At 47.4% G+C, this 27,292-nt stretch overlaps 2 protein-coding genes across 2 annotated transcripts in view; both read right to left on the reverse strand.

The window, feature by feature from the left end:
* Positions 1 to 7,348, reverse strand: part of LOC311343939 (potassium channel subfamily T member 1-like) — a gene marked incomplete at both ends in the record, with an annotated part of 62,100 nt that extends 54,752 nt beyond the window's left edge. Inside the window, 2 exons of the mRNA XM_084468898.1 lie at positions 5,218 to 5,388; positions 7,308 to 7,348. Of these exons, the coding sequence (XP_084325024.1) occupies positions 5,218 to 5,388; positions 7,308 to 7,348 (212 nt within the window). The remainder of the gene's footprint in view (positions 1 to 5,217; positions 5,389 to 7,307) is intronic.
* Positions 7,349 to 12,256: 4,908 nt separating this feature from the next.
* On the reverse strand, positions 12,257 to 20,976 carry LOC311343213 (uncharacterized protein). The gene is made up of 8 exons (XM_084468074.1): positions 20,890 to 20,976; positions 19,741 to 19,892; positions 18,776 to 18,959; positions 17,273 to 17,416; positions 16,601 to 16,734; positions 14,076 to 14,287; positions 13,453 to 13,559; positions 12,257 to 12,479 (listed from the first exon to the last, which is right to left on the reverse strand). The coding sequence occupies exons 1-8, from the start codon at positions 20,910 to 20,912 to the stop codon at positions 12,422 to 12,424; spliced, it is 1,014 nt and encodes a 337-aa protein (XP_084324200.1). The 5' UTR covers positions 20,913 to 20,976; the 3' UTR covers positions 12,257 to 12,421.
* Positions 20,977 to 27,292: the final 6,316 nt, after the last annotated feature.

Here is a 27,292-nt window from a genome sequence, read left to right on the forward strand (position 1 = left end):
TGTATATATATATTTATGTATGCATATATGTATGTATGTATTTATGTTCATATGCATATATGTACGTATGTATGCGTGTATGTTTGTATGTATGTATATCTGTTTGTGTGTATGTATGTATGTATGTATGTATGTATGTATGACTGTATGTATTAATGTGTGTGTGTATTTATGTACAAAAATAATAATAATACAGGATTTATATGGGATTTATATAGCGCTTTATTCTAGGACTCAAAGTCGCTTTACACTGAGGGGAGGTGGTGGTAAAACAAACAACAGATATACAGCACTGACACACATGGGGGGTGGATGGGGGGGTTGGGGGGGGGCCGGGGGGCTAAGGGAAGGTAGAGAGAAGATGGGTCTTGACGTGGGATTGGAAAACTAGGAGGGACTCTGAGTCTCTGATGTCTTAGGGGAGGGAGTTCCAGAGTCTACTCAACGTATTTATGTATATATGTATGCATGTATGTTGTATGTATGTATGTACGTACGTACGTATGTATGTACGTATGTATGTACGTATGTATGTATGTATGTATGTAAGTATGTATGTATGTATGTATGTATGTATGTATGTATGTATGTATATATGTACTGCATGGATGCATTTGTATGTGATGATGTATGTGTGTAAACGTACAAACATATGCCCACACGCACACACACAAGTATATGTGTGTGCGTGCAAGGCGTAATGTTACTTCATATGTGCATGTCTGCACGTGGGAATGTGTGGAGTGTGTTGAATAAGGTTGGGTAGAAAAAAGGATGGGAGACAGAAAGGGTTATTTTCTCTGTGAATAAATTACAAAGTCGTTCAAGGATTCATGTCCTTGTTCGTGATGACTGTTCTTTTTACGTGGGCGAATGGTCAGCAGCCTGCAGGAGCATCGAGTACTGATATAGCTGTACACATTGATCCCTATTCACATCAACCTGCTGATATAAGTGACCATGTTGAGGTCTAGTCACATCAACATGCTGATATACAGTAGGTGACCATGTTGAAGTTTAATCACATCGACATGCTGATAGAGGTGACAACATTGTCTAGTAAAATCAAAAGTGGTCACTGTGGTATAATCTCATTACCGTCCTGCCGAGACAAATTAAAACAGCAGGCGTAATATATAACAGCAGGAAGATGGATGGAAACAATTTCCCCTTGACTGCCTGTTGGGCCCTGAAAAGCAGATTAAATCGTTCGCTCACTGCTTCCCATGTCAATTGATGATGCGTGATTCCCTTCTCCCTGCTCTCCGACAAGTAGCGCTACATCACACAGGCACAAGCACGGGAACACACAAACACACACACACACACACACACACACACACACACACACACACACACACATTGTCTACGGTACTATTTGAAAACTGAACATAAAACATCCCCCAATTTAAAGTGGAAACACAAAAAAAATCCATACTCACAGGCACACACACACACACACACACACTCACACACACACACACACACACACACACACACACACACACACACACACACACACACACACACACACACACACACACGCTGGAGACACTTGAGTGTGTGAAAACACATGTCTGTCTGGGGAAACGTTTCAACTGTAATTGCTACGACAAAAATACCACAGAAACACATCAATACATTTATTTCTTAATCGCAAACATACATACATGTGCACGCACAGAGCAACACACCCGGATGCACAGACTGGACCACTGAAGCATGGCCTCGGCGTGACTGTTCCTCTCCTGCGCCCACACAATGCTGTGGAGAGCGGTGCCCGGCAGCAGCCAGCTCCACTTCACCCAGCACTGCACATAATGCCCACCAAGAGGACACCTCCCTGGGAACACACACACACATACACACACACACATACACGCACGCACACACACTCAAGCACTTACACACACACGCACACACTCAAGCACTTACGCACACACACACACACACACACACACACACACACACACACTCAAGCACTTACACACACAAACACGCACGCACACACATACTCACACACACGCACACACACACTCACACTCACACACACAAATAGAGACACATGCGTGAAAACAGATTGTGCCTGTCTGGGCCAACTTCGACTGTAATTGTTTGGAAGAAAATCCCACATTCAACACATTCAACACAGTTCTTTTTTAAATGTGTATGCGTCACCAATTCAGAGCGTTTCAGCCCAGGCATGTGGACGTTATCTCAGACAGACAGCCCTGGGCAGAGAGAAGCCCCTCCTGGGATGGACGACTCCCTGAGGGATGCTTGATTCGTGAATTCACGCCCCAGCACGGTAAGCAAATAGCAGCGAAGTCCTTGAGCAGAATGCATCCTAGTGAACCACACAGTATTAAATAGAGCACACCAAACCCAAGGAGATCTCTGCTGATACATCAGATAAACGGCTACACCTTGCTCATGCATCTTTCACACACAGATGCGAATGTGCAAGATTACTCGGTTTAAGGTTTTATGCATGGGATGTGCAGCTCTCCCTCTCTCTCTCCATCACTCTCTCTCTCTCTCACTCTCTCTCCATCACTCTCTCTCTCCCTCTCTCTCTTTCTCTCTCATCACTCATTCTGTCTCTCTCTCTCTCTTTCACTCTCTCTCTCTCTCTTCATCTCTCTCACAAACAAATACACACACACACAAAGGCATGTACTCATGCACCCACCCACAAACACACACACACACACACACACACACACACACACACACATCTAGACTCAAGAGATTATATTTTTCTGGCATTTCGAGTCACAGATGTGTCACACTCGTTCTCAAGTCTTCACACATTCGAGGGTACTTTACGTTTGCTGCTTCTCTCCGTGCTGTCTTGAATCTACAGATGGATCCACTGTCTGCTTACTGGCGTGCTGCTCACAATTTAAATCCATTTGTTGAACAAATCCTTTAGCAGGTGTTTTTTGTTGTTGTATTATTTTGTTGTTTTTGTTTATATTCAAATATACTATAATATCTATTATATATTATTATTATTACATAATTATTACATATGATACATCCTATTCAAATATACTATAAAAAACACACAACCAGTCTTGTGTGTTGTGAGAAAAGGCGAAAGCCATGTGTGTGGAGAAAAGCTCCTTGATTTGAAGTAAATCACACTGACAGCTATTGCCATGGGAGGCCTGGGGGGGGCTTCATAGAGGGAGAGAGAGGGGGAGAGGGGGAGAGAGAGAGAGAGAGAGAGAGAGAGGAAGGGAAGAGAGAGAGAGAGAGAGAGAGAGATGGAGAGAGAGGGAGAGCGAGAGAGAGTGAGTGAGACGGAGAGAGAGATGGAGAGACAAGAGAGAAGTAGACGGGAGAGAGACAAAAGACCTCATAGTTGAAGGGTCACATGCCTGTCTGTTTACCGGGATACAGCCAGTAGAGAAAGGTCCCATTCCCTTCCCGGGCCTGGCTGACCTACAGGCTAATCTCACAGCACAAAGAGGACCACATCAATGGAAGGTTAACAACCCTCTGTGAGAAATGCCATCGGTTGTGGCTGGGCCCACAAGATAACATGCAACACAGGGCACGGCTTTCTGTTCCTGCAAATGGTGAAACAAGTGAGGATGCAAAAGCCCTCCAACGTAAGGATCAGATGATAAACACCAAGGCATCCCACTCAATGTATTCAGCACACGCTGAGGCTACGAGGTGTTACGAGGCCGGGTACCACTTTGAGGAACAATAGGTCTGCTCCTCCTGGCTGTGGAGAGTTGACGGGTGACCAGGGGTGCCTGGAGAGCGAGGGGGACCCCATCTTGGTACTACTCAGATGGGGTATCTGAGTACTACAATCTGACTGATCTGTGCGTGTGTGTGTCTGTGTGTGTATTTGTGTCTGTGTCTGGGATTGTATAGGAGAAGATAATGTGGTGTTCATACTTCAATTGAATACACATCAAAAATATGTAGAAAAATATTATATATTTTTTTTTTATTTAAGATGGGAATATCATAAATGTAGAAAATACACATACAGACACAAAACATACAAGAGGGTTTCGAACCATGAAGTATCCAGGATGGCCGCTACGTCCACGAGCCCTGTTTATTAGCAGACTCCACCAGCTGCCCCGAGGCGTACATAAAAAGCAACAAGGTGGTGCGTTTAACGATTCCAGGAGAAACCGAACCGGATCGATTGTAAACCCCTGCATCGTAAATCCCGCCCTGAGGCCGGCCAGCCCGCCTGCCTGCGGTGAGCCACTGGGACCGGCCCTCCCTCGGCGGGGGCCTGCAGCACCAGGGAGAGCTCCGCAGCTCTCAGCCGACCACCGCCTCAACCACCCCTCTGGTCTCTGAGTAAACCCCCCCGACCGCAGACCCACCCGTCCACAGGAGGACACTCCGACACGTCCCAGTCACGGGGACGTTACTGCCCGTGTTGAGGGCGCCCCACACGGGCAGGGCGCCCTCAAACCGCACCTCCACTTCCTAAGTGGCGGTGCGGTTTGAGGGCGCCCTGCCCGTGTGGCGAGGACGTACACACACACACGCCTTAGTAGATGTGCCGACCGATCTGCAGTGCAGTCTGAAGAGCGTGAGAGTGTTTTGAGCCGCGCGTGTGTGTGTGTGTGTGTGTGTGTGTGTGTGTGTGTGAAAGTCGCCACGCTACAGAACATAGCGGCCAATTAAAGGATGCACACAGACTCAACTGAACACAGCAAAACTAACCATTTTAGCCATTCAACCCTCCCCCAACATGCAAACATACACACACTCCACACTCACACACCCACCCACATACACTCACACACACACACACACACACACTCACACACACACACACACACACACTCACACACTACCACACACACACACACACACACTCACACACACACACACACACACACACACACACACACCCCACCCACACTGAGAAACACCCTCACACACCCCCACACCCCCACACACACACTCTGAGAGGTGTCCTACAGTGTAAGCCTCCACACACACAACCACAACCACACCCACACACAAACACCCACACACAAACACCCACACACAAACACACACACACACACACACACACACACACACACACACACACACACACACACCCACACACAAACACACACACACACACACACACACACACACACACACACACACACACACACACACACACACACACCCTGAGGGGCGTCCTAACAGTGTGCCGCCCCCCCCCCCCCCCCTCACCGGTCGTCGTTCTGGGAGGTCTGGTCTCCGAGCAGCAGGTCCCTGAAGCGGTAGCGGGGCGGCAGAGGGGGAACCCCTGAGTCCTCCTCTGCTATCTTCAGGGTGGAGATGTCCAGGATGACCCCAGAGTTGCTGCTGTTGTTCTTCTGCAGCGTCTCACAGGACGACCGGCTGGGAGGGAGAGGGGGGGAGGGAGAGAAGGGGGGGAGAGGGGGAGGGAGAGGAGGGAGGGAGAGAAGGGGAGGGAGAGGGGGGAGGGAGAGAAGGAAGGGAGAGGGGGAGGGAGAGAAGGAAGGGAGAGGGGGGAGGGAGAGGGGGGAGGGAAAGGGGGAGGGAGAGAAGGAAGGGAGAGGGGGAGGGAGAGGAGGGAGGGAGGGAGAGAAGGGAGGGACAGAGAACACACGTCAGCGTTGTGATGAAGGAGGATGGAGGGAGAGTTTGCTGGAGGTGGAGATGGTGGTGGTGGTGGTGGAGGTGATGGTGGAGGTGGAGGTGGAGATGATGGTGGTGGAGGTAGAGGTGTTGGTGGTGGTGGAGGTGGAGATGATGGTGATGGAGGTTGTGGTGGAATGATGGTGGGTTGGTGGAGGTGGTGTGGTGGTGGTAGTGGAGGTGGTGGCGGAGATGATGGTGGTGGTGAGGAGATAGAGGTGGTGGTGGAGATAGAGGTGGTGGTGGAGATAGAGGCGGTGGTGGAGGTGGAGGTGGTGGTGGAATGATGGTGGGATGGTGGAAGTGGTGTAGTGAAGGTAGAGCAAGGGTTGATTTATGACTTTTTGAGGACAGAATAAGCAGAGTATGAATATAAACCCATACGTCCTGTGCAGAGAAACCCCAAGAGACCAATTGAACACAATCAGGTCACTGAACAACGCTGTGTGCTGAATGTGCCGAATGTCCCAAAGTTTGAGTCTGGCCTCTCTCTTCCAGGGGAAGAGTAGGCCGGGAGACAGTCTTTAGAAAAAGGCCAGAGAACGCTGGCAAAACTGACAAAGGACGTTTATTTTAATTGGACATCCTTTGAATTCAATTGGAGGAAAAATCTATCACTTGCAATACTTTCATATTCCACTTTATGTGATTGCTCAAATGTCTGGCAAAGCAGGGACAATCTGAGTCACAGCAGAAGATACGGTAGTTTAACTAAGATGGTGTTTCATGCTGCCAATACAGTGTCAGAGATGCCACTGCATTTTAAATGTAAGAACACCGAACACAGAAACCAGAACACAGAATACAGAAATCACAGATACCAGAACACTAAGAACATTGAATATAGAACATAGAACATAGAACACACAGAAAACACAACACACAAAACCAGAACACCGAACATAGAACACAGAACACAGAACAGATCACAGAACACAGAACACAGAACAGAACACTGAACACAGAACACAGAACACAGAACACAGAACAGAACACAGAACAGAACAGAACAGAACACAGAACAGAACACAGAACAGAACACAGAACACAGAACAGAACACTGAACACAGAACACAGAACAGAACACAGAACAGAACAGAACAGAACACAGAAGACAGAACACAGAACACAGAACACAGAACACAGAACACAGAACAGAACACAGACACCTGGTAACGACTGAATTGCTCAGCGCCCAATCAATTGGGCTCTCTCAACCATTTAGTCTTGGCAAGCAAACAGAAGGAGAATTTACTGTGTGCAGGCGTGTGTACATGTGTGTCTGTGTATGTGTGTTTGTATGTGTGTATGTGTGTTTGTATGTGTGTGTGTGTGTGTGTGTGTGTACAGTAGAGTATATATGTATGCATGTCAATACAGTGTGTGTGTTTGTGTATTTGTGTGCGTGTGTGTGTTTGTGTGTGTGTGTATCTGTGTGTGTATAGTACATTATGTTGGTATCTCTATATAATGTGTGTGTGTTTGTGTGTATTTCTGTGTGTGCATGTATAGCACATTATGTATGCATCTCTATGCTGTGTGTGTGTATTTCTGTGTGTGTGTGTGTGTGTGTGTGTGTGTTTGTGTGTACTCATGAATCACGCGTGTGCATGCCGGTATGGCGGTGTGTGTGAGTGTCGCTCAGCGCAGACCATTACCTGTCGCCATGGGAACTTGAGGGCCGGCGCGGGGCACTCATGGCTACCTCTAGACCGGCGACGGCGGGATGGAGAGAGAGGAGACAGAGAGCGAGAGGAGAGAGATTACACACACACGCTCACACACCATGACCCTCATCCCACACGCTCAGACCTCCTCAGGACCTCCCCTCTCAGCGGGCCCCCGGGGTCCAGCCCCTCCGACCCCTCCCTGGGGCCCCTTAGGGATGCATACAGTTTACATGCAACTACTCACCTATGGTGTATATACTATACAGAGACATGTTTTACAGTACATTGGTGTTATATTGTATTTGTGGTTTTGTTCTTGTTTCTATTTGAACGTTTTGTGTTAACGTTCCGGAACCAGAATGTCCTGGTTCTGGGATTGATGATTATCTCATCTCATCCCTCACCTCCATCACCTAACCCCTGGGGCTCCACTCCAGGGGGTCACCGTGCACACAAGGGTTTATCGGTGATGATGAAAGCACGCTGTTATCTCGGACCAATTCAGCTCTTATTCAAGAGCCATAGAGCGTGAAGCATCTACCTCCTCTTCATAACAGATTCCACCTGATGACGCTCCACAAGAGACCCAGTGGTTCAGGGTCGACCACAGAGCTTCCCTTTGCCTCACCGGAATGTTGTCATCATCCAAACAGAACCTCACCCTGGACATCACCAGAGTTACTGCCACCTGAAATATGTGCAGGAACTCGGAATAAGGAACATATCTCTCCCCCAGTCTGACACTCTGGCTCTGGTTATAGCCCTGGCTCTGACACTGGGAGAGGCAGTGTGAAATAGTCGGCGCTGATGTTTCTGAACCCTAAGTCTGGGCGAGTCTGGGCCATTACATAAAGGACATCGATTCTCCTCCACCACAGCCACCGCATTGTCGGGCATGAAGTGCATTAACCTGCTGGCTACAGTACAGAAACGCCTCATAATGAATGACATAGTAAAGGGTCTGATTTGTTGGCTACAAAGCTGCGTGTTTTTCTACATGACTCCTACGGTCAACCGGGGAAGCTGCTGTTAACATAGATCTCAGTTCTGTATGTGTGACTGTGAGTGGGTGGGATGTGCAGTGTGTTGTATACATGTCATGTGGAGCCCTAATTACCCATCGAGGGCTGTCAGGAACAAGTGGGTACTATGCAGAGGGAGATGGGGGAGGGATGGGGAGAGATGGGGAGGGAGATGGGGAGAGATGGGGGGAAAGTGAGTCTGAGAGCCTGTGTGTCGCTGTGCATGCATGTGGGTGTGTTTCCCTGAATGTGTGTGTGTGTGTGTGTGTGTGTGTGTGTGTGTGTGTGTGTGTGTGTGTGTGTGTGTGTGTGTGTGTGCTCATAATACTACTAGTGTGGGCAGCCTTGAGTGTGTTAATAACACCCAAAGTGTTTCTCCCTGATTAACAGCAGAGGAGAGAGAGGGAGAAAGAGGCAGAGAGGCAGAGAGGCAGAGAGAAAGCAAGAGAGAGAGAGTGAGAGAGAGAGGGGGGTAGATAGAGGGTGAGAGAGGCAGAGAATAAGAGAGAGAGAAAGAGAGAGAGAGAGAGAGAGAGAGAGAGAGAGAGAGAGAGAGAGAGAGGAGAGAGAGAGGGAGACAGAGAGAGAGAGAGTGAGCGAGGGGAGAGAGAGAGAGAGAGAGAGGGGGGGGGACAAAGAGAGAGAAAGAGAGAGGCAGAGAGAAGAGGAAGACGGGAAAAGAAATAGGGAAACAGTAGCTGTGTTAAACATATCCGCTGATGTACAAACAGATCAGAAAGCACTGAGAGATGGATGAAGTGTTAATGAGAAAAGTAAGAGAGAGAGAGAGGGGGAGAGAGAGAGAGAGAGAGAGAGAGAGAGAGAGAGAGAGAGAGAGAGAGAGAGAGAGAGAGAGAGAGAGAGAGAGGCAGTGGATGAAGAGAGAGGGGGGAGAGTATTTAATAATAGCAGTGAGCAGCAGCATTATGACAGTGGACAGTATGTATAGCCTACTTTTCATTCCCCAGTGAAACACAAACACCCCCACCCTGCCCGCGCCTCTAGAGCTTCACGGTGAACACAAACTTTCTCAAAGTTACCCCAGGAGATGAGACTAGGGACTACGTCTAGATGAGACTTGAGACTACGTCACAAGAAGGAGCTAGAAATAAATCAATTTGAGTTGAGCGCTTTTAACGTTTGGATTCACGTGCCTGATGGTTTAGGGTTGTTCCCCTTTAAACACGTTACACACATGTAGGACTACGATGCAAATACAGCAAAAACACCAGGCACCTGCACACCCGGGTACAGGCAAAGTTATTAGACGGACTCACTCGATTCAAATCGAGGCTAAGTGATGCAAAACGCGATTGCGCGATGCAAAACATCTTCTCGTACATGCACTTGTGGAACAAAAGCTATTCAATTACAAGTTAGAAACCTGCGAATGAATCCTTAGCCCTGCGAAAAAAAGAATTGCGATTGAATGCAGAGCTGACCTTAACTAAACATGTACAACATATCCACAATGCAATCACTCCCATTGTCAATGCAACCCAACAGCGTATCCAGGTTGTTTCGACCACAGCTGTTTAATCAAGTTACTCCTGCCGGCCCGGGCACCAGCTCCCCCCTAAAGACTCGTTACCTGGCTCGGGGTCTGCTCGGGACCCGAGTGCCATCATCACCGTCAGCACCATGCCGGGTCAGGGACATCCGAGGCGCATCGTCCGCGCAACAAAAGGAGACGCTATGTGACCGAGTGCGCTTCCGATGAAGACTTCCTCGCGAGGGCCGTCATCATCATTAAGAAGCGATGGGGCGGGAAATGATCACAGATGATGATGCGACCCTCGGGGTAAAGTAGGAAGTCCTAACCCAGCATCGACGATAATCGCATTGGGAGAGCGATCCAGAAGGCTCCAACGCTTTAACTCTTTCTCTCTCTCTCTCTCTCTGTCTCAAGGTAGATCTATTTTTAAGTTGACTGAAAACAACCTGGCATCCCCTTGTTTTATTCTTCTCCTGTTAATCTGTACAGAGCCAAGGAGCGAGCCCGCCAAAACGCGGCAGCACGAGAAGGCTTTGATCCATGAAGAGATGTTTTGTTTTGCTTTGCTTGTGTCAGCAGCATCAGCAGCATCAGCATCTTCTATGCTCTCCCGGTGCGCGCGAGACGTTCAGGGGACGAGGCGCTCCCCCTCTCGCGCCATCTAGTGGACAGCCTCGGTACTGCACGTGTTTCCTCTCCACCGGAGGCTACAAACCATCTGATTTGAATAGTAACCTATGATTAGAAGGTTAATTCTAACTGGAGGTTATAGACTGGTGCTTGCGTGAAAGATGGTAATCGCAATTTTGTGAACGCTTGGAAAAAAGAGTACATTTTTACTTAATATAATTATTATATGAATACTTTTATTTCATAACAAAGTTGCGCATCACACATTGGAAGACCACCTATCTCCTCCTATATAACAGCACATGACAGACTCCTCAGCAGTACCAACCAGATACAGCCGACATAATCGAAGTTCAGCACGGAAACAAGGAATTACAGCTGCCAGACTGATTTCTTCAACATATTGTTTTTTTTTAATTACCATTCGATTATAATTCCAGATCGTCCACAGCAGTAGGTTTCATTTATTTTTCACAACCTGGTCTAAAACAAAATTATCCCAATCCATCATAACGCCTGTCAAAAGGCAAGAGTCAATATATTGATCACCCCTATATACTGAGTATATACTGAGAACCGCAACGAAGCAATACCCTCCGGTCAGTTTTCCATTCCTACATACCTTGGGTCACTCTGTCTTCTGCTATTTGCCGGGCAAACTGTCCACGTAAATTAAAATATATATTCATAGTGGTGGATGGGAAACCGCTGTCTCCTAAGCCGGCAGCAGGTCCGTGCAGCGAGGTGTCTGTTGTCACTGGAGCATCTTCATCCTCTTCCTCCAGCTCCGCTTCCACATGCAGCAGTAACAGCAGCGTCCTCCTGCTCACGGATCAGCGTCATCACTTCAGAAGCCCACACTGCCACTTACGCTTTCCCATGATTTCAGTCCTTTATTAGTCCCTCGTCTCGACTCCCTCCTCCTCCGTCTCTGACTCCGAGACTGCTTTCCCCTTCCACGTCAATTATTCGTTCGTTGCCTGGAAATGTTGTTCATGTCAAAATGTGCTGTCATGACGGACGTGGTTTTGTGTGAAAGACTTAATTCGAACACAAATACAGAATTTATTGAACGTGTGCATGGTGTGCGCGTAGTCTAATCGTGTGTCTTTATCGTTTGTGTGTGTGCGTGTGTGTGTGTGTGTGTGTGTGTGTGTGTGTGTGTGTGTGTGTGTGTGTGTGTGTGTGTGTGTGTGCGTGTGTGCGTGCGTGTGCGTGTTTTTCAGGACAAATTGATTTTATATTTTTACCAACTCTAAACCACACTCCTCTATTGCTTTCTGTCTCCTGGCCTCCAGCCCTTCTGGCATTTCGTTTCACCAGGACTTTGAATACATTCATTAAAAAAATTAAATAAAAAGACAAAAAAGAAAAAACTGTCCTAAAATATTACAGAACCTACTTCACTTGTTTGGTACTGTATATAAGCATTTACTATTATTAATAGTAACTATTATTACATGATAATACATATTTGATCTTTGTCCACACATATATAACGTCAACCAGAGATGAATACATGCTAATACATTAATACAATACACAACATGCAGATGAATATGTGAAACAAATGGTAGAAATATGTTTGTTTGATTGCAGGCATATACATTTACATTTAGGGCATTTAGCAGACTCTATCCAAAGCGACTTAAAATAAGTACATGTGTCAGAAGAAAGAGAAACAACAATATATCACTGTCGGTAAGTACAGTAAGGATGTTCATTGAACCAAGTGCCAAGCACTAACAATCGCTAGGTTAACCCATTCCCCGTATACAACAAAGACAGCTATAAGTCTCTTCTGTTTAAGAACTATCAACACCGACAGTCCCACATGTAAACGGTGAACCCCGATGAGGGTCCACCAGGGCGGCGTAGACCTGCAGAGCTCCGGACCAGGGGGTTGGGTTCAGGTCCTCTGGACCAGGGGGTTTTGGTTCAGGTCCTCTCAGCCCTCAGGACAGGACGGCCAGCTGCCCCCCGGGGTGCTTGCTCCTCATGCTCCCATGGTGCCTAGGAACAGCAGGGGGGACACGTTAGTCTGCGAGGAGACGATGGGTGGGCGACATAGGGGCGACAGTAGCCCAGGAGGCAGAGCGGGTTGACTGGTAACCGGAAGGTTGCTAGTTCGGTCCCCGGGTCCTCCTAGCCGAGTGTCGAGGTGTCTCGAGCAAGACACCTCACCCTAATGCTCCCGACGAGATGGCTGTCACCCTGTGTGGTTGACTCCGCCGTCGGTGTGTGAATGAAGGGTTGTAAGTCGCTTTGGATAAAAACTCTCCCCTATCCCCTCAATGTAAATGTAAATATGAAGACATGCAGCATCACATCCTTAACCTCTCTGACACGTGCAAATACTCCTGAGGACTCCTGATGGGACATCTCAGACACAGAATAAACTGTAAATAAACTACAACAACATTTATTGGATACTAAGCATTGGATACTCTATCTAACAAAACGGTTTGACAGTGCATAACCTATCAACAGCAATGCCCACGACTGTTAGTGTTAGCCACAGACTCAAGACTCACTTGTTCAGAGTTCACCTAAGACTCTGCATAGCCTCTACCCTTCCCCCCCACACACACAAGCACTTATTGTACGTTGTATGTCCTGGCACTTAATGTACACACTTATTGTATGTTGTACGTCCTTGCACTTAAAAATAGTACTAAGCATTGTGTAGCATCTTATCCTATCTGTTTTTGTTGCATTAGGGGGATGGGTTAACCTTGAGATTGTTAGTGCTTGGCACTTGGTTCTATGAACATCCTTACTGTAGCGACAGCGATATATTGTTGTTTCTCTTTCTTTTGACAAATGTACTTATTGTAAGTCGCGTTGGATAAAAGCGTCTGCAAAACGCCTTGAATGTAAATGTGGAGCCACACTCACACACCACTCCTTCACAGCGTTGGGACCAGAGCAACACCCTGGTAGATCATGGTTCAGAGCCCGGTCTAGGGGCTCTGAGGGGTCCTACCTCCACGTGTTGCTCTCAGGGTTGTACACCTCCATGGTCTTCAGGTGGACCACCCCGTCGGACCCCCCCGCCGCCAGCAGGGCGCCGTTGAAGACCACCAGCGACACCTGGGAACAGCACCCGTCAGCTCACAGTTTGTACCTCCATATTTTATTTATTTTTATTTATTTCATTTATTTCTGGGTAGGATAGTTGAATATAGAGGACAACATGCACTGCTTACTGAGGTCTAGGATAGTATTAAAAAATATATTTTTTAGATTTATAATTATGTGGCAATATATAAAAATGTATAATCAGTTTAATATCTGCTTATAATATACATATATAAGTATACATTGTTTATAAGTAGAAATAATTATTTTAGGAATGCAACAAAAATGTGTGGCAATATATATAAAATTGTATAATCAGTATAATATATTAATTTAATATACAGATATTAGTATACATAGTTATATCTATGTATAAATAAGGAATGCAAAATATATAAGTTCAAGTAGCAATAACACGAAGAATGTCCTGCTGGACCAGGAGGTCATGGGGTCATGAGGTCATGGGGTCATGAGGTTCCTCAGGTTCCGCTCAGGGTGCCACCTGGGTGCCATCTGGTGCCTTCCCACCTGGTGCCTCTTGCAGGTCATGTGCTTCACGGGGCTCCACCTCCTGGTGTCGGGGTCGAAGCGCTCCACGGCGCTGAGCTCCAGCCGGAGCTCGTCCCGCCCCCCCGCCACGTACAGCTGGCCCAGGTAGGCGGTGCAGCCCGCCCCCTCCCGGGGACTCCTCATGGGGGGGCAGGGGGACCAGGACCCCTCCTCAGGGCAGTACCGCTCCACTGGGGACGGAGGGGGCATGGGGAAACAAATGGCAGAACGGACTGCATTTACTCTAACCCGCGGCCACTCAAAGAGCTTCACAATACTGCCCAACATTCACCCCATCACGCACACATTCACACACCGACGGCGGTGTCAGCCACGCGGGTCAACAGCCAGCTTGTCAGGAGCAGTCAGGGTGAGGTGCCTTGCTCATGGACACCTCGACACTCGAACTAGCAACCTTCCGGGTACCAGTCAACCCGCTCTACCTCCTGCGCTAAGTCGACCCACCAGCATCACCCAGGGCCTTATATCCAAACAATTACACATGGATGGTAAAACAATAAACAAGTTTATTTTAAAAGGTTCTCTCCCAGCACGTCTTCTAGTCCTGATGTTTGATGAGTCTCAGTTCATTGAATAGACTGAAGTTAACATGACAACATAATTGTGATAACATAATTGTTTGGATATTAGGCCATGTTTGGATAAGAGGACTGAACCGCCATACACCGCTTCTGACATTAATGTCCACCTTTAGCATGGTGGCCCACCGCTTATAGTTTAACACAATAGGACATTTTGCAATAAAGGTTTGCGCCATTGATTAAAACATAGAACACATCTACAAAAATAGCGAATGAGAGAGGCACAGACAGTATTGTGATTGACAGGTCAGATAAAACACTTACCAGGAATTGACCCCGGAGCTTGGGAATTATTGAAGTGGTCCCGTTCTCACAGACAGGAATAGACATGAGAATCGCTCTATTTGCTTTGGCTGGGGAAAGTTTGCTCAAGAATGCATGTGTGTATGTGAGTTCATAAATATAGAATACACACTGCCAGTCAGCCTGCAATCCAAGCTAAATGAAATCAAAGCATAAAATCCCCGAAGTACGTAAGTATGTAAGAATATCTTTTTCAATGTTTACTAGTCTCTACCAGTCCTCCAACCAGATCGTAAAAAATTACGACCTCTAGGGGGTCAGGAGTTTGATTCAGAAACCATTGATTGTCATCTCACATATGTACAATGTAATCTATAGCAACTCCTCTCAGTGTACCAACAAATGAAGTGTGAGATAAAGGCGCAAAATAAATAAGTAGACCCAACCACACCGTGAAGTGAACTGGTAACATTGTGCATATTTTTTTTATACTTAGAAGTAAGTATATAAAAAAAAGAGATGTCTCAATCTCGCAAGACATTTCGGGAGGCTCAAGGAGAGTAATGTTAAATTTTAGCAACAAAGTGTAAAGTCGTCCGTTTATGTGCACATGTGCGTGTGTGTGCGGTGTGTGTGTGTGTGTGTGTGTGTATGTGCGTGCGTGCGCTGTATGTGTGCGTTTGTGCATGCTGTGTGTTTGTGTGTGAGCTGCTTGGCACATGCGCAATGACCGACTTGTCCGAGTAACTTGTCAGACAGGCCTGCTATTATAATAGTAAGATATATTTAACATATTTCAAACCATTGTCATAACGTATTAGCGACCAAAAATGTCTTGTGTAAACTTTTACCTGCAGCATTGCACAAAACCAAACTCCCAGCTTCAGGACAGTCGGGACTCAGCGGTGGTGATCCCCCTCAGGTAGGGGGTGGTACAGGTGCCCCTCTAGCCTACAGGTGCCCCTCCAGCCTACAGGTGCCCCTCCAGCCTACAATGACCCTCCAGCCTACGGGTGACCCTCTAGCCTACAGTGACCCTCTAGCCTACAGTGACCCTCTAGCCTACAGTGACCCTCTAGCCTACAGTGACCCTCTAGCCTACAGGTGACCCTCCAGCCTACAATGACCCTCCAGCCTACAGGTGACCCTCCAGCCTACAGGTGACCCTCCAGCCTACAGTGACCCTCCAGCCTACAGGTGCCCCTCCAGCCTACAGTGACCCTCCAGCCTACAGTGACCCTCCAGCCTACAGGTGCCCCTCCAGCCTACAGGTGACCCTCCAGCCTACAGGTGCCCCTCCAGCCTACAGGTGACCCTCCAGCCTACAGTGACCCTCCAGCCTACAGTGATCCTCCAGACTACAGTGACCCTCCAGCTTACAGTGACCCTCTAGCCTACAGGTGCCCCTCTAGCCTACGGGTGACCCTCCTCTGCTGCAGGTGACCCCCCAGCAGGGCTCTGGTGGGGGGGGGGGGGGTGACCTGAGTTTAGGACCCTGTCTCCATCACGGCTCCCATGACGTGCAGGTGACCCCCCCAGCAGGGCTCTGGTGGGGGTCTCACCTGAGTTCAGGACCCTGTCTCCATCATGCCCCCCATAACGTAGAGGTGACCCCCAAGCCTACAGGTGACCCCCCTCTGGTGCCTGGTGGGGTCTCACCTGAGTTCAGGACCATGTCTCCATCACGGCCCCCCATGACGTAGAGGTGACCCCCCAGCACGACGGCCCCGGCGTGGGATCGCCTGGTCCTCATGGAGGCCTGTCTGCTCCATGAGTTCAGCACCGGGTCGTACCTGAGGGACGGCATCAGAACAACACTGACAATCACACTTTATTGTTATTGCACTTTAACAATGAAAGTAGGGGATCATGAACAACAGGAGGACAGAGGAGGAGGGAGGGGGGAGGGGAGCATTTGAATACAGGAAATGAACAATGAATACAGATGAGCAGAAGTGCAAGTGTCCTTGCACTTAAAAGTAGTACAAAGCATTGTGTAGCATCTTATCCTAGCTATCTTTGTTGTACACCGGGAACGGGTTAACTGAACAAATGTTAGTGCTTGGCACTTCTATGAATGTGCCGACGGCGATATATTGTTTCTCTTTCTTCTGAGAAATGTACTTATTGTAAGTCACTTTGGATAAAAGCGTCTGCTACACGCCCTTAATGTAAATGTAATGTAATGTAATTTCCTGGACTAAATCGTGTTCACAGGGAGTTTGGAACAGACTGCACTCTCCATCGGTGGAGTCTTGGTTCATGAGGGAACCTGCGTCCCACGTTTGAGAGGTTGTGTTGAGTAAGAACAGCTTGCAGGCGCTTGCGTACCTCTCCACGGTGCTGCTGGCAGCGATGCCGTCCCAGCCTCCGATGGCGTACAGGTATCCATCCATCTCCAGCAGACAGACTCCTGTGCGGGGGCAGCTCAGTGGGGCTATTTCTACACTCCAGACATCCGTGTGTGGGTCGTACCTGAGGGAGAGAGAGAGGAATGGCTGCTGCTAGTCCAACTTGACTTCAACCGACTCTCGGATGTCATCCTGGTTGTTTTTGGACCAAAATCCTGTGTGTTTCTCCCATTCCTGTGTGTGTGTGTGTGTGTGTGCGTGTGTGTGTGTGTGCCTGCGTGCGTGCGTGTGTGCCTATGTCAGAAATAGGAGGCTCTTGAGTTGCCATAAACATCTCTGTGTCATTTGCCTGTGCTTCCCAAATTCAGTGGGAGGTCGTGTTCAATGCCAAGTGTTTCCACCACTCAGAGACATGAGTCAGCTCCGACACTAACTCATCCACTGTGACTGGAGAGAGCTCTGGGGGGAAATATTATGAGCCGGGCCATTTCCACTGGGTCAGGTTTGTTGCTAAACAGTGACACTTGGTGGTGGACCAAGGGGATGGCAGTCATAAGATGGATAATAAGGGAAAGCTTGGTTTTCTGGCGAAACATCATGATGGGAGCGATCAAAAGAAAAAGAGGAAAAAGACCAGGGGAGAAAAACGATGCTTCTAGACTTTCTGTCTCAGTGGTAGAGTTTGGATGAGTGGTTGAGTTTTATGTGTTGAGATATACTGAACAACACACAGCTGTTCCCCACAAGAGGAGGCCCCAGACAGTGTAAGCTGTTCCCCACATGCTAAAGACTCCAGATAGTGTTGGCTGTTCCCCACAAAACAGAGGCTACAGATAGTGTTAGTTGTATCTCATAAGACAGAGGCTACAGATAGTGTTAGTTGTATCTCATAAGACAGAGGCTACAGATAGTGTTAGTTGTTTCTCATAAGACAGAGGCTACAGATAGTGTTTTTTGCCACAGTGTGGCCGCCAGCACTCAGTTAGAGTAGACCATATGGTGCCCGCGCGTCTACACCAGTTGTTGAAAATATCAGTGTCTCCAACTGCAAGACACACACACACATGACTGCACAACTACAGCCACACTCCCACTCAGAGTGCATCATCATCGCTTGCATGCACGCACGCACGCACGCACACACGCACACACGCACGCACGTATGAAGTTGTTTTTCGACAGTATTAACGGTGCTGATAATTCAGTTGCTAAGCTCAAATGGGTAAATCACAAAGCTCACAATCTAACGTTTATTTTCACCCTGTCCTAAAAATGCTGTTTGAAGTTGGGATTATTTAAGGACAAGACATTTTTTTAGAATTCAAATATTATGGGATTCAAGGAAACGGGAGGGCTTTGCAATTAAAGGCTTATACTTCAAAGGAAATGTACAACGATTTAATGCAGGGACTATAATTCAGATTGTTAAAAAAAAAAAAAATGGGAAAGAAATAGTGGAAATGAAAAAATGACGACAATCTACCTCTCCACGTTGTCGTAGCAACGGATGCTGTTCTGTCCACCGGCCGTGTACACCTTGCCGTCCAGGGTTCCCACTGCCACGTTGCCACGGCGATTGACCATGGGTGCCGCCACCCTCCAGTCGTTGTACTCGGGACAGAACTGCTCAACCGGACACGATGGCTCGTCCTGCGTCCAGCCGCCCACTTTGAGGAGAGAGAGAGACGGGGAAACTCAACCTCATCCTCACTCAATGTCCTCACTAATGTTCCTCTGTCGACGCACAACGCTTTTTTTTGTGTTGATTTGTTCCTCGTTCCCAAGCCCATTCAGGGCTAGGGATGGTTTAGGGCGTGTTTGGATGGAGCCTTAGTAGCTGTTTATGTTTTGTTTCGTGATTTCTCCCTCAGTGTTCATTAATAGACATAATTTGCTTCCGGAGCAAAGTGGGATGGGTTGACTTCTCCTCCTCATTGTGAGGTTGGCCTTGGAGTCAATGCCAAAATGAGAAGCCTCTGAGAGATGGTGGACAGACTACTCGGATGGCTCTCAGTGCTGGCGCGGATATTCACTCAAGGTCGCCCAGGCAGCCATTAGCAGTGGCGCTCCATCTGAGACAATGTGAACCACACTTCACAGAAATACCACAGAGAGAGGATCATTTATGGATGTGTCACTGACACAACATGCCGAGTATCCAGAGTGCTCAGAGTGGAGCGCTGGCGTTCACCACTTCAACACCACAACCCCTGCTGCCTTCTGTCTGCTTTATGGGGCTTCAGCCAAAGTTCTCCCTTTTTAATTTGCGTTCAAAGTCAGGGTTGCTAACCCTGTTCTGTGTAACCCTGAGTGTGTTCTTGTATGCATCCCTGCAATAGGCTTGTATTTATAGCTGTGAATGTTATTTTAAAAAATACATTTGTGTGCTTATGTTGGGACAATGTGTGTGATTTTTAATGTTTTAATGCTCAGGGACAGGGGACCGACCTGCCAACATGGTGTCATTGAAGACGTCTCTGGGGGCCACTTTGCAGTGCTGCCTGCGCAGGGCCAGGGGGCCTGGTCGCTCCTTCTTAGGGGAAGGGGCCCCCGGCCCTTTGATGAGCATGTGACGCGACTCCGGCTCCTCCAGGGAGTTCCTGAGGATGACATCATCGACTGAATGTACTTAACAATATAGAGAGTGAGCTGTAGAGGGACATAGAGGGGGGTTAGATAATAGAGGGACAGAGAGAAAAGAGTTAGATGATAGAGAGGAGGGTTAGATGATAGACGGACAGAGAGAGGAAAGTTAGATGATAGAGAGAGTTAGATGATAGAGGGACAGAGAGAGGAGAGTTAGATGATAGAGAGAGTTAGATGATAGAGGGACAGAGAGAAGAGTTAGATGATAGAGTTAGATGATAGAGAGAGTTAGATGATAGAGGGACAGAGAGAGGAGTTAGATGATAGAGAGAGTTAGATGATAGAGGGACAGAGAGAGGAGAGTTAGATGATAGAGAGAGTTAGATGATAGAGGGACAGAGAGAAGAGTTAGATGATAGAGTTAGATGATAGAGTTAGATGATAGAGAGAGTTAGATGATAGAGGGACAGAGAGAGGAGAGTTAGATGATAGAGAGAGTTAGATGATAGAGGGACAGAGAGAAGAGTTAGATGATAGAGTTAGATGATAGAGTTAGATGATAGAGAGAGTTAGATGATAGAGGGACAGAGAGAGGAGAGTTAGATGATAGAGAGACTGAGAGGAGAGCAAATGCTAACCCAGCAAACTCCCAAAATCTATGTGTGAATTTCGATTAAACAACTCATCACTTAACTTAATTTAACTCTTAACTGGGTAAGACAGGCAGATGCCAATTGAACATATCTCAAGTTAGTTACAGTTGTTACATTATATAAATTTCTCACACAAATTCCTCAAAGCTTTAAGTAATTAGGCATGTATAGCTGATTTTGAACGTACAAAATCAAAAAAATACCTCACATGAGGTCCTCACATGTCCATAAACAGCTGCAATATTTTATTGCTGTCTTTTAGGCAAGATTAGAAAATAAACTCAACACAGCACAGCATTCTCTAACGATAAACAGACAACAGCCGTAATGCTAACAGCACGTCCAAAACACCAATTACCCTTGTTCATTGACCACGCCCATATCTGATCTCCTCAGCCCTTGGTCTACTCCTGCCTGGATGGGCTTGAAGACCTTGAAGACCCCACACCTGGCAAACCTTCCTGGCCCGTCTCTGGCTCTCTGCTCTCTGAGTTATCACCCCTGGAAGGCTGGGGATGGGTCCTTGTAGACTAGCTGCCACAGACCTCTCTGCTGCCAGGGAAAGCCCACTCACTGCCTCTTGAACCTCCAGCCACCCCCCCGACCCTGCTCGCTACGTAGCAGACACAGCTCCCCTCCCCCTGGGGGAACCCAAGCTGCCCCCCCGAGGCAGCTGGTCCTCCAGACACAGTCACGACGTGACCTCACAGCACAATCATTTGACTCATTTGACTCTGTTCAACAGTGTGATCTTGAGTGGGTGCTCTCACTCCATCATCATTTCCAAACACAAAGAGGCATAATCAATTCCTCTATTCATATATAATGCTTCTGAGTCTAGACTATATTAAGAGGAGAGCCTCCACTCCACACTCCCCACAATATCCAATACGACACAGCCACGATGATGAGAGAAAACTCCTGAAAACCCTGCTGCCTATCCTCCATCACCCTGCTGCCTGCCTCTATAGCAGGAGTACTGAACACACTGTTAAAGTCGGTCCATCCCTTCCACCATTGCACATGCAGTCTGTTCCATCGACCTTGGTGGCGCCCACACACAGACGCTCCCTGCATGCGTCACATTCCTTCCAGAAGGGTCCAGGTTAACTTGACCTTGCCAGCTAATCCTTAAGTCTCCCGTTCTATGTGAAGATCACATGACTTGGGTGACCCAAGACGTCCTCACCGTAGAGGTAGAAGTTGATGTGTTGCCTCTTGACAAATTAATCCACTGTTCTCCTAAGCACACATAAATCACAGACCAGGGCTGTGACATTGACATTTCAGAATCATGCCTAACAGACTGACTGAATGGCTCATCCATCTATTCATCCACCTCTCTGTCTGTCTGTCTGTCTGCTTGCCTACCTGTTTGTCTGTCTATCTGTCTGTCTGTCTGCTTACATGTCGGTCCATCTGTCTGTCTGTCTGTCTGCCTACCTGTTGGTCTGTCTCTCTACTTGCCTGTCTGTCTTTCTGTCGGTCTATCCATCTGTCTGTCTGTCCATCTGCCTACCTGCCTGCCTGCCTGCCTGTCGGTCAGTCTGTCTGCCTGTCTAACTAACTCACTACAGTATATCAACCCTCCGATCGATTGACCTGCAGATCCACTGGTGTTGTAGAGTTAGTTAAACGGTTCCTGTTCGATATGTTGTGGTGTAATAACAAGCCGGTCTCTACACACCAGCTGAGAAAGGTCCTGTTTCCCCCCAGACGGATCCAACCAGGAGGAACTCCAGACAGACCAGGCGGAACCAGTGACTGACTATCCAGAAACAAGGAGCCCAGGAGCTGCTGCGAGGAGTGGATGAGAAGGTAGGAGAAGGTAGGAGAAGGCAAGAGAAGGTAGGATAAGGTAAGAGAAGGTAGGAGAAGGTAGGATAAGGTAGGAGAAGGCAAGAGAAGGTAGGAGAAGGTAGGAGAAGGTAGGAGAAGGTAGGAGAAGTCACCCCCAGTGAAAGCACCCTCTCAGAAGCCTGCCGTTATAAACCCTAGCTGCTGCCCCTGGCCAGGTCAGGACGTTATGCTGTAAATCCTGACCTTCAAAGAGGCTTTAAACGGTAAGGAGACCGCTGCCTGCTTTCCCTTCCCTCCTGCAGCCGTTAGAAAATAGATTCTTCCAATAAAAACAGGAGAGGAGGAGAGGTAAACACAAGAGGTAAACAGGAAATATTCGTGACATCTCAGCCTCACGGGATTAGCATGAGGAGTTGGGACGCGATGGGATCATATTCATTCCATCCATCACGCTCTGATATAAATCTTGGGTGTGATTTCATCTGCAGAGAGATAGTTGATGAAAGGAGGGCTTAGTGAGTGACTTCATGCCTTGATGATGACGCCTTGATGCCAGAGCGAATATAATAAGAAGCAGCAATGTGAAGCACACAGGAGGCATGACGACGGGGAGAGTTTGAGAGGAGGTGAAGGTCTTTGTGCTCCCTTCTGAGTGAGTGTTGAAATGTGTCTCCTCAGATAAAGGCTTGCATGAGAATAATGTGGAGGGAAATCTCAGGGGAGCCTGTATGTTACACTTAGTGTTTGACGAGAGTGGAAATGGACCAGGAAAAACGCACGCACGCATGCACGTTTACGCGCGTGCGCGCGCACACACACACACACACACACACACACACACACACACACACACACACACACACACACACACACACACACACACACACACACACACACACACACACACACACACACACACGAACACATGCACACAAGAAATGCTTACAGCCTTGCATCTCAAGTCGTCCCACATTCCAGCATCCGTGGGCCCCACACACATGTACGGGGACACCTTAATCGCCCTGCAGCTGTCCGCCGGGGCAGAAGACAATCCCGTGAGTCACAGCCGCTAGGCGTGCCGCGCTGAAGTCCGCCCGGCTGAATCCGATCCGTGCCGTCAAGTTCCTCATCTCCTCCGTAACCGCCGCTGGTGACAGCAGGAAGGGCAGATATTTTTGACGCCGCTGCGGGGTGACTAAACAGAGCTTGAATGAGACCGTTTAGGGGGGCATATTTGACATTTAAACCTCGAATGTCAAATACAGTCGATCCCACCGGCGCTTTCTTGTTGACATTGGCGGTAAGACGGGTAGGGGTTTAGACCGCCCTGTCAGTAAGTCAAGTCGTGTCTTTCAATCTGGTTCATGAACAGAAGCTGTGTGTGTATGAAGAAAGCTGCTTCGTATATTCATCACCCTTCCAACTCAAGGCCATTAGTGCTTTGGCAGGAATCATATTTTATATATCAATCATTAAAAGACAATCACAAAAGTCAAACGACATGCAAAGACAATAAATATACTAGTGCAGTTATGAATAGCTCTGGCAAACTGGAACGTTTAAGACGTGATTAAAGCATTAAAAAAAAGTAAAGCATTGAGGCAGATCTCTTGAGGTTCTTGAGGTTTAATCCAGATCTGTGGTGCCTCACTAAAGGCTGCTTCAATCTTCCTTAGTTTCCAGTTCAGACCAGATACACTCATCACTTCCACATGGTGCAAACAAGGTCAACTTTAACCCAGTTGTAGACACATGAATTCCAAAATGTGGCCTTTGTATCAACAAGACGGATGTACATCAAACATTTTACAAAGGGGCCATGTTTGAGATGCAGCGAAAGTGTTGTGCTAAGATAATGACCCCATTGCCTCTCTCTAAAAATAATATTCTTAACCCTCTTTCTACACATAAATAGACCACAGCTTCTCTTGGCTTCATCTTCTCCTCCAGAAACGACAGGACAATCTCTACCACCGCCATCTCAAAGCCCTGGAAGTACTCAAGAGGATTGTTTTCAACTTTACATAACTTTATTGCTGACCACAGTACATATGTTACACAACATAACCCCATGGGGGCTGTGACCTGTGGGCCAAAAAAGACTAGACTACTTTAACACTTTAACTACTCTTCAAAGGTCACGCAGAAGAAATATGTGGTCGTTTGGAAGTAAGATAATCCGGTCGCTCTCTAAAAGGGCATCACTAAAACCCGGTACCTTGTAAAAATAAATCCCAGGGCTCCTGTTTCATGGGCCGGGGCAGCTGACCAAGGCAGCGGAGAGGGTCAGGGTGTGTATGTGAAGGTCCTGTCTGCTGGAGGTCTGAGGAACCACACAGGCATCTCCAACCGATCTCCAAGGGCCGTGCTGCACACTGCACTGTAATTCAGAGTGGTTCTTCGATAGAGGAAGTGAAGGAGTTATTCGCCAGCCGGTACATGATAAAACTGCTGAACAGAGCTCCAAACATCTGATTAAAATCCTGACATTATAATCCATTTGATTAAAATCCTGACATGACATTTGCGTTCTCCAAACCTGCAGTGACATGTTTCTTACAATTCTCTCTGACAAGCCAATTCAGTAATTCTATCAAATCTTATGTGGGCTAATATATTCTGGCAAAGCCTTCTAGTTTCTTAGGCATACGTAGACTGATAGATACGACTATCTAACTGAAAAAGATTCCAAAAGATAAAAAGATTAGGCAGACATCATCTAATGTGTTTTGGGTGGCCTGAGTGGGTTTTGTTATTGTATCGTGTATCTCCCTGCTCATTAAATCATATCCATAATGATAGTTGTTTTATAGATTGGCAATCTCTTCCTGCTTGTTGTTCTGCACGTTGGGTGTGGTTCAATTATTGGATTGGAGGAAACATTAGAAGAGTGTACAAAACCTCAGCCGATCCAGGGTAAACAAGGCATTGACGGGATATAAATTTAACTGTGTTGAAAGCCACACTGAGTGCACTTAAACCAAACAGACATTTGGGTTCATTTGGTCCATGTTCGACGTTAGACGTCAGAACGATTAAGTGTTATTAAGTGTTCCAGGCGCCAGAGGTGGCTGTGTGCACGGTGACTCACTCGTCCACTCAGCGTTCCTCAGGAGCTAAAGAGACCTTTCTAATGCCGTGACGTCTCCTCAAACCATCCGACACCCGACACAAAATGTCTTTTACATCAGGGGTTTTTATGGAGGAGGTGAATGGAATGTGGTCGACACGCTTTTAGAGGCGAGGGGCCTGCAGGAATCTGCGGTGGGCTTTTGTCCATGATCAGCTCGTGTTCGGCTCAGGTCAGTGTGTTCCTGTGGAGGAAGTGGGGGATCATCAAGACCACAGGAGTCCAGAGAGCTCCATTACCCCGCTCTCTGCTCTCAGGGGGAACGGAAACAAACGCAATAATCGGATTACCTTGGGAGTGAATTGTTTTCTTCCACGTTCACAGTTAGTTCACTACTGAAGAGGACTGAAACTGAACCATAACCGAATTACGTAATAGCCTAATTTGATTTTCAGTGCGATAAAAAAAATCGGGAAGAGAGATTTCAAAATGCCTGTTGCTGGCGATGCTCAGCGAGCAAAACAAACATGGTCATCTGCGTTTATTGTTCTGACAGTAAAGGACATCAACTACTGCTAATGTAACGAGTCATGACAGAGGATCCTATTTATCTGTATATGTCGGTTGCTCTTCTGTTGTTGTGGACCAAGGGGCTTGGTTGATTCCTCATCGGCCCTCACAGCTTGGAGCAGCACATGTTGGGGCCAGAGGGGTGCCAGGGGTGTTTTGGGTGTGCACATTTTGTGTCTGTGTCTGTGTGGGTGTGTGTATGTATGTGTGTGTGCGTGCATGCATATGTGTGTTGTTGTTTTTTTTTGTGTGTGTGTGTGTGTGTGTGTGTGTGTGTGTGTGTGTGTGTGTGTGTGTGTGTGTGTGTATACATGCGTGAGTGCATGCATGTGTGTGTGTGTGTGTGTGTGTGTGTGTGTGTGTGTGTGTGTGTGTGTGTGTATGGATGCGTCATGCGTGAGTGCATGCATATGTGTGTGTGTGTGTGTGTGTGTGTGTGCGTGCGTTCGTGCATGCGCGCGCGCGTGTGTGTGTGTGTGTGTGTTGTAGTACTCTAAATGTCACCAGCATTTTGTTGGTAATGTTGTCATGTGTCCGTCCCTGTGTTCATCACATGTGATGACACCGTAGGCCTAGGTTACATGTTCAGCTCCCCGTTCAGCTGGACGCCAGAGGGGGCCACAGAAGGCAAGTAAACACGACAAGACACGAGAGAAAGGTCCAGGATGAGAGGATATAAACATCTGTCTTGAAATAGAAAGGGACTATGCACTTACTAAAGTGCAATGACACAAATATGAAAATGTCTCTCTCTCTCTCTCTCTCTCTCTCTCTCTCTCTCTCTCTCTCTCTCTCTCTCTCTCTCTCTCTCTCTCTCTCTCTCTCTCTCTCTCTCTCTCTCTCTCTCTCTCTCTCTGTTGTTTTCTGTTGTGTACAATCATTATTGTTCTCGTCACCGTTCCTGGGGACCTGAGTGAAAGCTCATTTATTTAACGTACAGTATTTCTGCCTCTGCAAAGGGGTGGAAATCAAGATGTCGCCTGGGCTAATTGGTCAGTAAGACGTGATTGGCCATCTGTGAGTGCTTTATGTTGTTCTGTTTTTTTTTAACCAAGTAAAGAGATGGAGGTGCTTTTAGCGAAGAGAACATTTCCACAGCCTACGCACATTTTTCAGACGGAGAGAGGATAATTACGATAAGAGAAAGAAAGCAGACAAGCCCGAGTGATTCCGGATCACGGTCGTCTTGCGCCCTCAAGTGGCAATTTACTGTAAGGGCAAGAAATAAAATAAAAATAAAAGGAGAATAGCTGACGATGAGGGGGTTTACTATAGAATATAATATAGAATAGAATAGAAGGCACAGCTTGGAATAAAAATC

Source organism: Micromesistius poutassou, assembly GCF_964030765.1.
Source record: "Micromesistius poutassou genome assembly, chromosome: 5".
Classification (NCBI taxonomy): domain Eukaryota; kingdom Metazoa; phylum Chordata; class Actinopteri; order Gadiformes; family Gadidae; genus Micromesistius; species Micromesistius poutassou.